The following is a 15206-nucleotide window of genomic DNA, read 5'->3' as shown; positions in this document are numbered from 1 at the left end:
TGGTTGGGTGAAGGTGTTGTTTACAACTGATTATTTGGCTGCAAATGATCTATGGATACATCTGAGTACTGAGCAGTTGTAACCGCTGGGGGTCCCTGCTCACCTAGCATTGGGTCAGTTATTTCCGCAACAAAATGAATATGATACTGGAAAAGCATAGACAGACAGGTATGTGAAAACATTGAGCAGACAAGCACTTACACGTCGTTATGGCGAAACCGAGGAGATCTAACCTGAAGCACGTTACCTCTAAAGACTAAAAGCTGCCTTTGCTTTTCAATGACACAGAGATAACATGAACACTAAAAGAAAGAAATCATTCAGAGCCGTGAAGTACATTTTATTTGTGTGTTGCTACATCTTTTGGGTAAGAGCATGACTTGTAAATGTATTTCTGCTGATTTTTAGAGCAAACATGACAACTTTGCATATTAAATTATATTTATATTATATTATTTCTAACTGTATGTTGTATTTGTCCAAATCATGGGTTTGGCTTTGTTTCATATGGAATTGTGTTTGTATTGCAGATATTTTAAACAAATGAGTGTTGTTGTGTTAAAGGTGTTCAGTGCTGTCCTAATTGCTGTTGGAATCTATGCAAAAGTTGCCAAAGAGTCAGGTATTTAAACAGCATTCGCCATATTCATTCATCTCTAGTTATAAAAGAAGCTTGCAAACATTTATAAATGGCTAAATTGTGATGCTTACCAGATCATTAGCTTAAATAATATTCCATATTTCCCAGCTGTTGCATAAATATTATAGTTTTCATGACCACAGTGGCACATTAATTTAGACTAAATGAAATATGTATATTTTTAAATGTAATTTGTAACATACCGCACAACCACATTAAGGCAAGGTATGGTAAAACTTTTTTTTAACTCATCTAATGAAGGCAAAAAAAGGGTGACTAAAGTGTTGAAAAAGTTAGAAAGTAGCCTGTTATAGATCCTATGTAAATTATAAACAGAAAAAAAGAACAAGAAAGAAAAAGATGTTAACCACTGTGTACATCTACATTTTGTGTTACTTTATATTTTCTTTACTGATGCTTGACAGATGTAGTGGACACGCTGATGGCAGATCCAGCGCTGTTGCTGATCATTGTGGGTTCTCTCATGTTCACCATCACTTTCTTTGGCTGTTTCGGAGCTCTGCGCAACATCTCCTTGCTGCTCAACATGGTCAGACTCAGATATATTTCTCACACAAGGAAGTTGTCTCAAAGGCTATTTCAGTAGCTATGGAAAGATGACCTTGTACTGTGAATATTTCTAAATCTACAGTGTTAAGAGATGGATGGATGGATGGATGGATGGATGGATGGATGGATAGATATATAGATAGAGATAAGAAAGATAGATAGATAGATAGATAGATAGATAGATAGATAGATAGATAGATAGATAGATAGATAGATAGATAGATAGATAGATCATTTCAAGACTGTATTTTACATGGTAGTTAAAAAATATTCTTCTCAAGTCAGTCAATAGTCAGACTCAGTGCTCATTGTGACAACTTAGTCTTTTTTTTTTACCTAGATTTTTTTCCAGCTTTTATCTTTTTTTACAAATAAATCATATTTGTCCAGTTTGTAGGAATTTTGCTGGCCATTCTGCTGCTGCAAGTAACAGCCGCTGTGATGGGTCTTTTGTTCTCTGAAAAGGTAAATAATTTACACAGGTACAAGCTAAAACTTTAAATTTGGATCAAGTCGCATCTTGGAGAAATGAGATGATGTTTTAAAATGATTACTTTCAAAACTTGTTGGTAGGTTCAAGAGAGGACAGAGCAGCTGATGATGAAGGCGATTGTGCGCTATCGGGATGATCAGGACTTGGAAAATGTTATTGATTTTGTACAGAAAAAGGTAAAAGAATTTGATTTCATATACCATTCAAAATTTGTGCTCCATAAGATTTTATATGTTTTTGAAAGAAGTCTCTCTTGCTCAGCAAGGCTGCATTTATTTGTTCAAAAAACACAGTAATATTGTCAAGTATTGTTACAATTTAAAATAAAATAACTATTTTCCTTAGTAATATATTTAAAATGTAATTTGTTCCTGCAATGACAAAGCTGAATTTTCAGCTGCCATTAGTGTCATATGATCCTTCAGAAAAAATTATAATATGTGGATTTGCTCAAGAAAAAAAATATTTGTTGAAAACAGATCAAGCTGTTAGTTCTGGCAGGTCACGTTTGTCAAGCTCACATCAGCTGACTTTCAGCTGATCCACGTCTACCTATAGAAATACAACGCATATCACAACATCCATATATAAGCTCCTTCAGTATTATCATCAGCTATCGCATTTCTCAGGAGCTAATTGCCCTGCTACATCCCCAGCTCCTCCTCTTGTCAGTCAGGATTTGGGATTCTGATTCCTCTTGAATCAGACTAAATTCTCAAATTATGTTGTACATTAAAATATTGAATTAATGATATCTGCAATACATTTATGTTGGTTCTGTTCTGTTTACCCTTGTGCTCTCCCTGTTCTTATCCATGCTAGGCTGCATGGATGCGCAGGGAGTTCTTGCCCAGAACAGAACCATACCGCCAATCCAAACTGTATGCTAATTGTCAATCGTATTTGACGATAGTGGTCCTGACAGAATTAATAGTTTTGTGGAAGTTATGATACATTTTTTTCAGGATTTTTTTGATAAATAGAATGTCAAAATAACAGCATATACTGTATTTGACAGAAATCTTTTGTAACATTTTGTTTTTACACTTTTGATCAAATTAATGCATCCTTACTGAATAAAAGTATTAATTAAAAAATAAAACAAAATTACTGACACCAAACTTTTGAACAGTAGTTTATGTAGTTAAGCATGATAGGGTGGTGCATGAAATGACATATGTCAAATATCACACTGTTGATCTTTCTTTGTCCTGTAGTTCAAGTGCTGTGGGGTGGATTCTTATTTAGACTGGTCTAAAAACATGTACTTCAACTCATCAGACCAAAATCCTAGTCTGGAGGCCTACGGAGTGCCCTTCTCCTGCTGCATACGGCTAAAAAATGAGGTCAGGTTGTGTCAAATCCTGAAACAGTTAATGTAGAGGTCTTAGGTGTGCTATCCATTTTAGTATTTAGTAAATGCATTTTTTGTTTTGCTTGTTAAGAAATTTTAAACACTTGCTTGAAAATGTCTCTTTGACCTAGACTGTTAGAATGTTCAGGATTCAAAATATAATGAACAACCATGGTGTCAATTGAAAATTTGCATACTGAATTTTGATTGGTCTTATTTTGTATGTATATTTGCATACTGAATTATTGGTTACACTTTACAATAAGGTTTGTTGAGGTTAAGGTTAGTTGACAAAGGTTTATTATGCATTAACTACCATTACCCAGAGGTGTAAAGTCCAGGTTCAGAAAGTAAAAGTCCTCCTCAGTGCTCCAATCACCTGGATTTGCTAATTAGCACAGTTCCCTTTCAGTCAGTCACTACGAGTTACGTCAGAGACTGACGAATGGGGGTTTCGCTAGTCAAGTCAAGTCAAGTCATCTTCATTTATATAGCGCTTTTAACAATGTAGATTGTTTCAAAGCAGCTTTACAGAGATAAGCGTATAATTTAAGGTAACAGAGATTGTTTCGGCTTTACAGCAGAGTTAAGTTATTTCCATCTAAAGTTAGTTTTGATTGATTTGCTTCCGTCGCAATGATCATTTGTTATTAAATTAGGGGCCGCTAAGACGACACCATTCCCTCTACACAGACTTTAAACACGAACCTGTGAGAAACACTGATGGCGTTCACATGAGCATTTAGAATGGGTTCTATAGTTGTGTGCGTTTGAATATATGCAGGTTTGGAATTCCCTACAAGCCAAGCCTAAACAAAGTACTTGTCTTTCCCTATAAATTTTGATAAAGAATTTTATTTTATTTTGTTGCTTTGGGGTAGGAACGCGAAACGGATTTTCCCGACAACGCCTTATCTGTATAGTGGTAGTGGGATCCTCCATAGGGAGAGACTAGTTGGCACTTCAGCACTGCGTTGTCATCGGTCCAGGCGAAGGTCCTTCGTCAGATCTGGATACGGCCTGGATCCGGCAGGCTGCAGGAAAACCTCGGGATAAACACAGACACTAAAATTAGCGTAGATGCCATTCTTCTCATGATGTAACGAGTACATCAGGATTTTTGGGAAGTGTTCCCGGTTCCGGCTGACCTAATCTATGCAGCCTAACATTAAATTATAGAAGTCTATAATGTATTATGTGAAAGCTAGGTCAAAGAGATGTGTCTTTAATCTGGCTTTGAACTGACAGAGTGTGTCTGCTTCCCGGACAATGGTAGGAAGACTGTTCCAGAGTTTTGGTGCTAAATAGGAAAAGGATCTACCGCCAGCAGTCGATTTTGATATTCTAGGTATTATCAACTGGCCGGAATTTTGAGATCGCAATAGACGTGACGGACTATAATGCGTTAAGAGCTCGCTCAAGTACTGCGGAGCTAAACCATTTAGTGCTTTGTAAGTGATCAGCAATATTTTAAAATTGATGCGATGTTTAATAGGGAGCCAATGCAGTTTTGACAGAACCGGGCTAATATGGTCATACTTCCTGGTTCTGGTAAGAACTCGAGCTGCTGCGTTTTGAACCAGCTGTAGTTTGTTTATTAAGCGTGCAGGACAACCACCCAGTAGAGCATTACAATAATCTAGCCTTGAGGTCATGAACGCATGAACTAATTGTTCCGCATTTGTCAATGAGAGCATATGGCGTAATTTAGATATATTTTTAAGATGGAAAAATGCAGTTTTACAGATACTAGACACGTGACTTTCAAATGAAAGATTGGTATCAAAGAGCACACCCAGGTTCCTAACCGACGACGAAGACTTAACAGAGCAGCCATCGAGTGTTAGACAGTATTCTAGGTTATTACGTGAGGAAGTTTTTTGTCCAATAATTAGAAACTCTGTTTTTTCAGAATTTAGAAGTAGGAAATTACAAGTCATCCAATTTTTTATATCCGCTATGCATTCCGTTAATTTTGTGAATTGATAAGTTTCGTTAGGTTTTGAAGAAATATAGAGCTGAGTATCATCGGCATAACAGTGAAAGCTAATGCCATGTTTCCTAATGATATCTCCTAAGGGTAGCATGTACAGAGTGAACAGCAACGGTCCTAGTACTGAGCCTTGTAGCTAGAGAGCCCTATCACCTGTTATGCAATGGTATGAAAATACCATGGGTCTGCGGAATTTGCATTGCGAACTCCGCCCCACCGTGTGGGTATAAAAGGAGCCGCGAGTGCAATCTCACATTATGTTTCTGCTTTGGAGTCGAAGTGTGTATGTGCTTCTCTTTCACCTTCTTCAAGCAACGAGCGATCTTTAGTTGGTGTTGGTGTGACGGTGCGTTTCAGCGGATTCATGATCCTGCTGCTGGTCTGTGCAGTGGCTTTCACGCGGCTCGTGTTTCTCCCCTGGGCGCTTCAGCACTGCACTTTCTTTTCTAAAAGAGCTGCACGGGCACATCTTTTTAACTCTTCGGAGTCTTGGGCTATTTTGGCCGTTTTTGAGTACTTTTTATTTTTTTTATTTTGCGACATAAACAAATGTTTACCATACCAATGTTTGGTATTGTTTTTTTCAGCACAACATCACCTATATGAACAGACAATTATTTTTTCACTTTTATGTACTGTATCAACATACTGGACCCAAAATCACACAAAAAACACAAAATCCGAATAGAAAAATTATAGTTTTTTTACTACAAAAAACACAAACATGCTCAATGAAGCATTTTAAAAGGTTTAAAATGTAAACACAAGTTGTAAATGTCAACATATACAGGTAAAATTCCGATATAATCAAGCTATATACAAAAAAAATATGATTTACAAAAAAAAGCGAGTGTAGCCATAGGCTTTTTTTTCTCTTTTTAGCTTTGCCACTTTTTAAAAGTTTATGCACACAATTATACAGAGAGCTATATTTAAGGCCTTGCATTCCCAGAGTATGAGGGTTCCCAATTAGTGCAAATACAACATAAAAAAGGTAAAATTGAGATTAAAATCTAACTATATACAGCAAAAAGCAGGTGTGGCAATAGGCGTTTTTTTCTTTTCTTTTTTGCTTAGAAACTCTACAAAACACTTCATGTACAATTACACAGACAGCTACATTACAGGGCTTTCCTTCCTTGAGTAAGAGGGGTTCCTAAAAAGTGCAAATATACTATACAAAATGTAAAATGAACACAAAATCAAACTATATATACAACTATTTACAACGAATATCAGGTGAGTTTTTTTTTTTTTATCTGTGCCACTCCTCAAAACAGTTTCTGTCAACAATGAGACCAAAGACATTCGCTTCATTTTCCTTCCACAAAAAACTACCTAAACTACCTAAACTATCTACACTACTCCTAAACTACTCTCAAAATCTATTCAAACTTTTCCAAAAACTAGCAATAATCTCTCTCTCTCTCTCTTTCTATAAATATGTCTCTCTGTCTACTCCGTCAATCTCCCGACTCCCGCGGGCGCCTTTCAATTTCACTTCTTTGCTCAGTTGGCTCCTCCTCCACTACCTAAAATGTGCAGCCTGAAGAGCAGAGTCAGCAGATTCACACATTTTTCTCCGTTTTGTTTTATGACAAAAAACGACGAAGTTATGAGAATAAATGCAACGCCTGTCGCATCCCATCTTGCGTTCCTTTACGAACGCGTCAATATTTTCAATATTTTTTTATATAAAGTTTAAATTATCATATCTCCGTTTTTACTTGATCTATCAACACAAAACAAAAAGTAAAATAGAGTTTCAAGCCAGCACTTTCGACAGAAGTGGACAGCAGCGCTCAACGTGACTTTGTTTTTATGCTTCGACGTCTTAAACTGGTCATGTGATTTGATCACGCCGGCGTGATCGGCGACTCGGAAGAGTTAAAGATGTCTCGCCCATGTGTTTCTGGATGTGGGCGCATGATCCATCCGCCTGACGGTCACGAGTGCTGTCTAGTGTGTTTGGGCTTTAATCACGCTCAGACAGCACCCGTGGATGAGTCATGTTCTCATTGCGGGAACATCGCAGTGTTAAGATCGAGACTCAATGACCTCCTGGGGGTAGAGTCCCCTCTGCCACACCCCAATCTATCTCTTCCTCGAAAGGGGATACTTTGGCTGGTGGCCAGGGTGATCTGAGGGTTATGGTGTGGAATTCTCTTTCCTTGATGGCGTGGCGGCCAACGGGTACTCTGGGGTCCCCTCAAAGGAGCGCGCTGTGGTGATGCAGTTGTGTCCCCAGAGCGCCTCCACCTGCCGCGGTGATCCAAAGCACCCCTCCAAGGCCTGTAGGTTTTCGTCCATTCTCGTGGCCAAAGCCTATAGAGCTGTGGGGCAGGCCGCCTCCGCCCTGCATGCCATGGCCATCCTTCAAGTCCATCAGGCGAAGGTGCTCAGGGACATGCACGAGGGAAGGGCTGACCCAGGGCTCATACAAGAACTGCGCACTGCCACCGACCTCGCTCTACGGGTGACGAAGGTCACTGCGCAATCCCTGGGTCAGGTAATGTCCACCTGTGTGGTCCAGGAATGACATCTATGGCTCAACCTGGCTGATATGCGGGAGGCTGAGATAACTCGTTTTCTCAACTCCCCCATATCCCAGGCTAGGCTCTTCGGCGGTGGGACTCCGCAGCGGCAGTCACCCCGCTCGGACTGCTTCATATGAGACCGCTTCAGCACTGGCTTCGCGATCGAGTTCCGAGATGGGCTTGGCAACAGGGCACGTTCTGGGTGCTAGTCACTCGGGCCTGCCGTCAAAACCTTCACCCAGTGGTCGAACCTCTCTTTTCTACAGGCCGGAGTTCCCTTAACCCTCTGAGGTCGGCAATCACGCCGGCGTGATCTGCTCGTTTTTTTCCTTATCAGTTGAATTGAGACCCGAAATACTCTTTTGACTTTGATTTTACAAACAAGTTTAATACATCAATCGATTCTGTTAAATGTGTATTATTTGTGTGTATACTCACAATAAAAACAAAGTGTTGTGCTTTTTGCCAAATAAAGAAAAATAAACACGAAGCGAGTTCTGCCTTCTCTCTGTCAGTGTAGTCCATTGTGAAACGCGTCCGAAAATGAACAATAACACAGCGAATACTCAGTCAAACAGACATACAGACACACAGGCATGAAGCTTGAATTCTCTTCTTTTAAATAAAGTAATTTATATAAAAAACAAATATTCTCATCTTGTGAAATCTGTATTAAAAGAGAGCGATTCCAGTCGAGCTCATTACAGCTGATTCAAATGTAATGTGACACGCCCACGGAGAGCGCGCGCTATTCAAACGCAAATGACTGAGGCAATCCACGCAAATCTGTGAACGCCCCCATATCAGCTCGAGAAAACACAAGTTTATTCAGATCATTACTTGTTTACACCGTCTCGCAGCGCTGTGAGGAATAATAATAATGGAAAATACCTCAGAAGTGCGGGTATTTCGAGGAGCAAGGATCAGACTGAGCTGAGGAAAACAGTAGTAAGTTTTTTTTCCTTCTCACGTGAATCGGGTTTCTGTTTATGAATGAATGAACGGCAGAGATGTGCGCTGTTTACCACAGCTCGCAAAAAGACAGTTTAAATTGAAATCGCGTTTGTGAATGAATGATGATGTTTTAGCAAACTGTATTGCTATACTGAGATGAGTAAAAATCGACTGAAATATGTAGAAATAAAATGTAGGCTATTTGTATAAGCAACGTATTAAACTGCAAATTAACATTTATATGCCCTAATATTTAATAAAAACAACGTTACAGTCAGGCGAAATATGAAAGACAACATTTTGTTGACTAGATTTGGGTACAGTTTTTACTGTAGAATATACTGTAAGATTACACTTGAATTGTTGTTGTAATTGTAACCTTTTTAATAAAAAAATATATTTACAAGGTAGATGTAAACAAACTATTAAAAGGTAAATATATTTTTTTTCTTTTAATAATTTGTATTGTGTTTTATTAGTAACAAATTTGGGGAGAGGATAAATATTCCAAAACTGAAAATACAGTATGAGAATTAACTGCACAATTACTAGACATGTTTACCTTGGATATTATACATTTTGCAAGCACAATTTGTGAAAAAAAAAAATTTATATAAAAAAATATAAATAAAATTTATATTTGTGTATAAATATATACACATATATATATATATATATGTGTGTGTGTGTGTATGCATATATATATATATATATATATATATGTGTATGTATATATATATATATATATATATATATATATATATATATGTGTGTGTGTGTGTGTATATGAAGAGTTCAGATGCAAAAGCCTCTAAATGCCATCTGAAATTTTCTTCTAGAATGATCATTTTTATGAAGCTTGTATATTTAAGTTAGCTATAGGTGACACACCTGAATGAATGGCTCATTAAGTATGCAGGGGCATTGTCTCATCAGGTGTGAACTACTAAATATGCATGATCGTTTACGCCTCATCCGCATATTGCCTTTCCAAACTAAAAATGTTTCACAAAACTTAAAACAATGTATCGTTTTATGTGAATGATTAGGCAGGATGATTTTCACATCATTTTGAAGAAAAAAGTCTCTAGGCGACGACATCCATTAGTCAAAAGTCTTATTGACATATATTTAGTATGTGTTTTGTGGCCTTATTTCAGAAACTTTCATTTTTAGTTTTTTCAATAACCATGCATAAACATTATTCTCTTAAAAATGAAAACATGTACATACATGTGGCTCACATATCATGGTAGTCCTGTTTGTGCTAAATAGAGTGTAATTTTTTTTTGCCATTGATATGTTTATAAGCAACTGAAAAAAGCACAAATGTCAGGGCATGTCAGAACATCTCAAGGACCCCAAAAACACCCCAGACCTCAGAGGGTTAAACCGAGTTTCCAGGCATGTTGTTGTGTCAACAGATGACTGCACCACGGGTTGGGTGCCATGTGCAATGGGCATGTTGCCGCGGGCTCCTGGACAGGACCCCAGCGCCTATGACATGTCAGTTGCCTCAAGTTGCTGGCCGTACGTCTAGTTCTGCACCGTTTTCGGACGTTGCTGGAGGGCAAGCACGTACTGGTCCATTTAGACAAAATGGCGACAGTAGCATACATCAGCCATCAGGGTAGTCTGCGCTCCTGCCGTATGTTGCAACTCGCACGCCATCTCCTCCTATGGAGCCAGAAGCATCTGAGGTTGCTTCGAGCCATTCACATCCCAGGAGAGCTGAATCGTGCAGCCAACGAGCTCTCACGACTACGGCCTTATCCCGGGGAATGGAGACTCCATCCCCAGACGGTTCAGCTGATTTGGGAATAGTTCAGCGACGCACAGGTAGATCTGTTTGCCTCCCCAAGTCACCTTCATTTATATAGCGCTTTTAACAATATGAATTGTTTCAAAGCAGCTTTACAGTGGTAATAGGAAATTACAGTAACAGAGATTGTTTTGGCTTTACAGCTGCTCTAGAATAAAGTTATTGTCCAGCTAAAGTTAGTTTTGATTGATTGATTCACTTCCGTTGCGAAGATCATTAGTTATTAACTTAGGGGCCGCTTACATCTAACAGAAAACCCTCAACGCGCTCCGGCCGTCCACCAGCACAAAACAGTGCCTGGTGGCTCAAGAACGCACTCCCGGAAATAGGTTTCAAGGTGCAAACGAGTATCAGTTATCTCTGCGCAAACCTCTGCACGCACATGCGCATCACGTGTTCAGTGTGCATTTGAATATATGTGCGCAGGCGTGTAGTCCTTTACAAATCAACCCTCAACAAATGACTTGTCTGGCCTTAAAAATGTATAATACAGAATTATTTATCGCATCCACGTAACCACGTGGGGACTCTGTACAGACAAAACATTCCTGTGCAAGATCAGGGAGGGCGAGGAGCATGTCCTTTTTGTTGCGCCTCATTGGCCCACCCGGACTTGGTTCTCCAAACTGGTGCTCCTCTCGACAGCCAATCCTTGGCAATTTCTCTGAGAAAGGATCTCCTTTCTCAGAGACGGAGCAACCTTTGGCACCCGCGTCCCGATCTCTGGAACCTGCACGTGTGGGTCCTGGACGGGGCGCTGAAGGTTTGAGTACTCTACCACCTCAGGTTTTTGGCTACCATCACTTCAGCTAGAGCATTGTCCACGAGACATGCCTATGCTCTGAAGTGGAACCTCTTTGCCACCTGGTGTTCTTCTCGCCGAGAAGATCCCAGATTTTGCCCAATCAGGTCCCTTAGGAGTCCAGGAGTTTAAATCCTCCCCACCCCCCCGTAGGCCCTCTTGGGACCTTGCAGTGGTTCTATCTGCACTGCAGAGAGCTCCCTTCGAGCCATTGCACTCAGCTGAGCTACCTCTCTATGAAGACGGCGCTCCTGGTTGCTTTGGCCTCCATCAAGAGGGTAGGGGGCCTGCAGGCATTTTCGGTTGACGAAGCGTGCCTGGAATTCGGGCCGGCTAACTCTCACGTCATCTTGAGACCCCGGCCTGGATATGTGCCCAAGATTCCCACCACTCCTTTCAGGAATCAGGTGGGGAACCTGCAAGCTCTGCCGTCAGAAGAGTCAGACCCAGCCTTGGCACTCCGTGTAGAGCCAGTGTCCTCTCTTGTACTCGCTCCCAGTAGCCAGTAAGTAAGACCTGCTCGGTGTCATCGCTTGCTGCGCCATTCCACTCCACAGACTGGATACGTGCGCTATTTTACTCAGATGAGTTCTCCCTGCACTGTTGATGCCATCACCAGAGTTCATGCCCGATTAGTCAGCCCTCGTGATCGGTTTGGTGCCTCCATGTCCATGGTCCTCCGGTTGGGCAACCCCCACATGTGTGTATTCCACAGTAAGTCTCCTCAGAGCACGTGTTTTCCCTCGGCAAGACCCCTCTTGCCATTTTGAGGTTGAAACATTCCACCCTGCGGGCTGGATACCGCTGAGTTCTCCTTATGCATCCCGTACTCAGGTCATATGTGTATTCTAAGTCCTTCCTGCGGGTAGACACTGTGTCACATATTCCATCTGGGATATGCTAGCCAGTGTACCTTGGTATTCTTGTGTTAGCCTGGCCCTTCACTCGTGTTAGCCTCACGACAAGGAGCTGGGGCTTGCGCAGGACACTGGAAGACAGCCGCATTGGCGAGATTAGATTGCGACCCCCATTCGTGAGTCTCTGACGTAACTCGTAGTGACTGACTGAAAGGGAACGTCTCGGTTACGTATGTAGACGGCCGGGGCGCTCCTCAGCAGGTAACATAATGCGAGATTGTACTCGCAGCTCCTTTTATACCCATGCGGTGGGGCAGAGTTCGCTCTCTAGCGAAACCTCCATTCGCCAGTCTCTGACGTAACATCTCTGTTCCCTCCTTCAGGGAACGAGGGTTACATACATAACCGAGACATTTTTCAGCCAGGAGATAGAACTAGTTAGTGAAATCAGGTGGAATGAACATATGGCAGGACTTTTATTTTCTGACCCCTGGTCTTTACACCTCTGCCATAACCTAACACTGAGCTATATATTTATTACAGAATTTATTCATCTTTGTTTATAAAAATTCAACTGTTCATTGTTAGTTCATGTCAGCTCAGGTACATTAAATAATATTAACAGATACACTTCTGATTTTAATAGTGTATCAGTAAATATTGAAATTAACATTAACTAAGATTAATAAATGCTGTAGATGTATTGTTCATTGTTAGTTCATGTTAACAAATGGAACCTTTATTTTAAAGTGTTACCGAATTATAAGTTGCAGTCAATCAAAAACCTTTTATATTTTATATATACAATTATGTTGAGCAGAAGCAAAGAGATTTTTTCATTTTAATAAATTACACTAGCATGAAAAGCTGGCCACTTTCTACACTATTAAGAGTGTCTGTTCATTTATGTGTAGACTGTGTTCAACTCTATGTGTGGCTATGAGACCCAAAAGATAAAGAAAAGTGTGGCCAGTCGGTTCATCTACACCACTGGTTGTCTAGATGAGATCGTCTGGTGGGGAAAACAGAACCTTCTGCTGGTCGGAGTGATGACCCTCGTCCTACTGTTCCTCGAGGTGAGGCGCACACTGAAAGTCCTTTCAACTTTATTTAAATGAATGCTTTTAGTAACTTCTCCATGCATGAAATCAGGTCTTGCTGCATCTTGTTTAAAGCAGGCAAGGGAATTTGGGCCTCCTCAAAAATGTACTGTACATAAACATATACTTCATTTTATTGTCTAAAAGCAGTTACAATGAACTGTTGTTCTTTTTCATCCAATTAGCTTTCAGTATCACTTTAGTATGTCATGCTTGCTTATGGTCAATATTAAAGGTAGAGAAAGACAGACATATATAAATACATATATACTGTACACATAGAGCTAGAGGGAGTCTTTCAAATGTAGCTAAATTTGTAAATCATTCAAGGATTTCAAAACAAGAGCCATAGATAAATAGAAATGTGCCACAGTGAAAGAGTGGTGGATGAAGTTCTTCCACATGTAGGTGAGTAGATGTGGGCTCTCTGATGATTTATAGTTTATATTGGTCATAATCTTTACTGTGTAATTTAATTTGTTCTATTTTTTTCTATGTTGAGTTATAGCACATCATTAATTTTCTAAATATATTAGGGAGAGATTGTCTGTATGTGGGTGAATAAATTTCAGCAAAACACAGATGATAAATCTTCTACTGTTATTTATTTGTAAACTGTAACAATAGCAAATTTAATCAAATATTAAGTATTATATAATATATATTTTATTAATACTAACATATAACTACATTAATTTGCTATATTTAATTCCCTCACACAAAGAAATTACACAGAAACAAATGCTTATTTTTAAAATATAGATTGTATAGATGTTACATCCTTCTAGATGTTATGGAATAAAAACTAAAGAGAGTACATTGGGACCCAAAAATCTATATCTAGTCAGATTTTCTTCTGATTTGCTAATGCTTCTTAGAACATTCATAAAATCAGGATGATATGGATCATCAGGTTTAGCCCCAAATTGTGAAGTACATACAGCTTGAGTGCCTGCTGTCAGCAAAAGGAGGGCATGCCAAAAGAAATTCCAAAATTCATGCAAACGTTTCTACCCAGTTGTTTTGTAGTGAAAAAAAGAATTGTATATAAAAAAGCAAAATAGAAACATTTCCATGTGTCTTTTGAATCCCACTGCATGTATGAGTTACATTTTGAATGAATACCTTTAAAAAAACAAACAAAAAAACCAACAATCTCTTCATACATGACAGAATTATACATGAGCAGCCACATCACATTAAAACCCACATTGAGCCACCATATAAACATTATCTCTGACCTTTATCATAACCTGTGGGCATGATACACTAAATTCATGTGCAGAAAGACAAAACGAACTAGCTCTTTGCATTGAGGATGACAATTGATTTGTCTGTTCTTCAGATATGTATGATGTCACTGGCTTCAGTACAGCTCTGTCAAATCAGAAGCGTTCAACAGAAGAGGAGGAAATCGAACAGGACCCAAAACCTTTGTTGCAACAGAAAGTCTTGACTGGTTTTACACGCCCACTTTTCACCATGTGCTTGCATTGGAATTCAATTATGCACTGCCATTGAAATACCAAGTTATAACATGTTACAAATTAGATGCAAAGACTGTGATAATTCTCTTTATTATACTGTGAGTTTCTAAGCCAAAATATGTGATCAATGAAACCTTATTGTAAAGTGTTAATGATAATATAAACAGGCAAATATTAGTTTGATTGTTTTATGTTGGTTCTGATTTAGTTTAACTTAACTACTTTAGTTAACATGAACTAAGAATGAACAATACTTCTACAGCATTTATTAATCTTAGTTAATGTTAATTTCAACATTTACTAATATATTATTAAAATCAAAAGTTGTATTTCTTAACATTATTTAATGCACTGTGAACTAACATTAACAAACAATGAACAACTATTTTTTATTAACTAACCTTATCAAATATTAATAAATACTGTAACAAATGTATTGTTAATTGTTAGTTCATGCTAGTTAACATGCATTCATTGATATAAACAATGAAACCTTACTGTAAAGTGTTACCATATTATCTGTAATGTTAATAAAATTATGCTGACAACATGCTGACCTTTACACATTTTTACTTTTTGCACAACACTTGTAAAATA

General features: G+C 38.9%; 1 protein-coding gene across 2 annotated transcripts; it reads left to right on the top strand.

Annotated features, from left to right (window-relative positions):
- Nucleotides 1–163: 163 nt before the first annotated feature.
- Nucleotides 164–15170, top strand: LOC307150035 (tetraspanin-33). 2 transcript variants are annotated; one of them, XM_079856794.1, is made up of 9 exons: nucleotides 164–367; nucleotides 565–622; nucleotides 1066–1190; nucleotides 1601–1675; nucleotides 1784–1879; nucleotides 2921–3049; nucleotides 12937–13098; nucleotides 13453–13530; nucleotides 14468–14544. In XM_079856794.1, exons 1-8 carry the CDS (start codon nucleotides 296–298, stop codon nucleotides 13480–13482), a joined length of 747 nt encoding a protein of 248 aa, XP_079712920.1. In that variant the 5' UTR covers nucleotides 164–295; the 3' UTR covers nucleotides 13483–13530; nucleotides 14468–14544. The 2 variants fall into 2 exon arrangements, with proteins under 2 accessions (XP_079712920.1, XP_079712919.1); XM_079856793.1 differs by lacking the exon at nucleotides 13453–13530 and having other exon boundaries at nucleotides 14468–15170.
- The last annotated feature ends 36 nt before the right edge of the window (nucleotides 15171–15206 follow it).

Source organism: Squalius cephalus (assembly GCF_949319135.1).
Source record: "Squalius cephalus genome assembly, chromosome: 22".
Lineage (NCBI taxonomy): Eukaryota > Metazoa > Chordata > Actinopteri > Cypriniformes > Leuciscidae > Squalius > Squalius cephalus.
The sequence above is the reverse complement of the archived record's forward strand: the minus strand, read 5'-3'. Positions and strand labels throughout refer to the sequence as shown.

Bases quoted from the DNA above. Each gene is read 5' to 3' on its own strand.
- LOC307150035 (XM_079856793.1), top strand. From the start codon at position 296: ATGAACACTAAAAGAAAGAAATCATTCAGAGCCGTGAAGTACATTTTA. The intron at 1,191-1,600 runs GTCAGACTCAGA...ATATTTGTCCAG, and splicing joins TCTCCTTGCTGCTCAACATG to TTTGTAGGAATTTTGCTGGC. The intron at 3,050-12,936 runs GTCAGGTTGTGT...ATTTATGTGTAG, and splicing joins GCATACGGCTAAAAAATGAG to ACTGTGTTCAACTCTATGTG.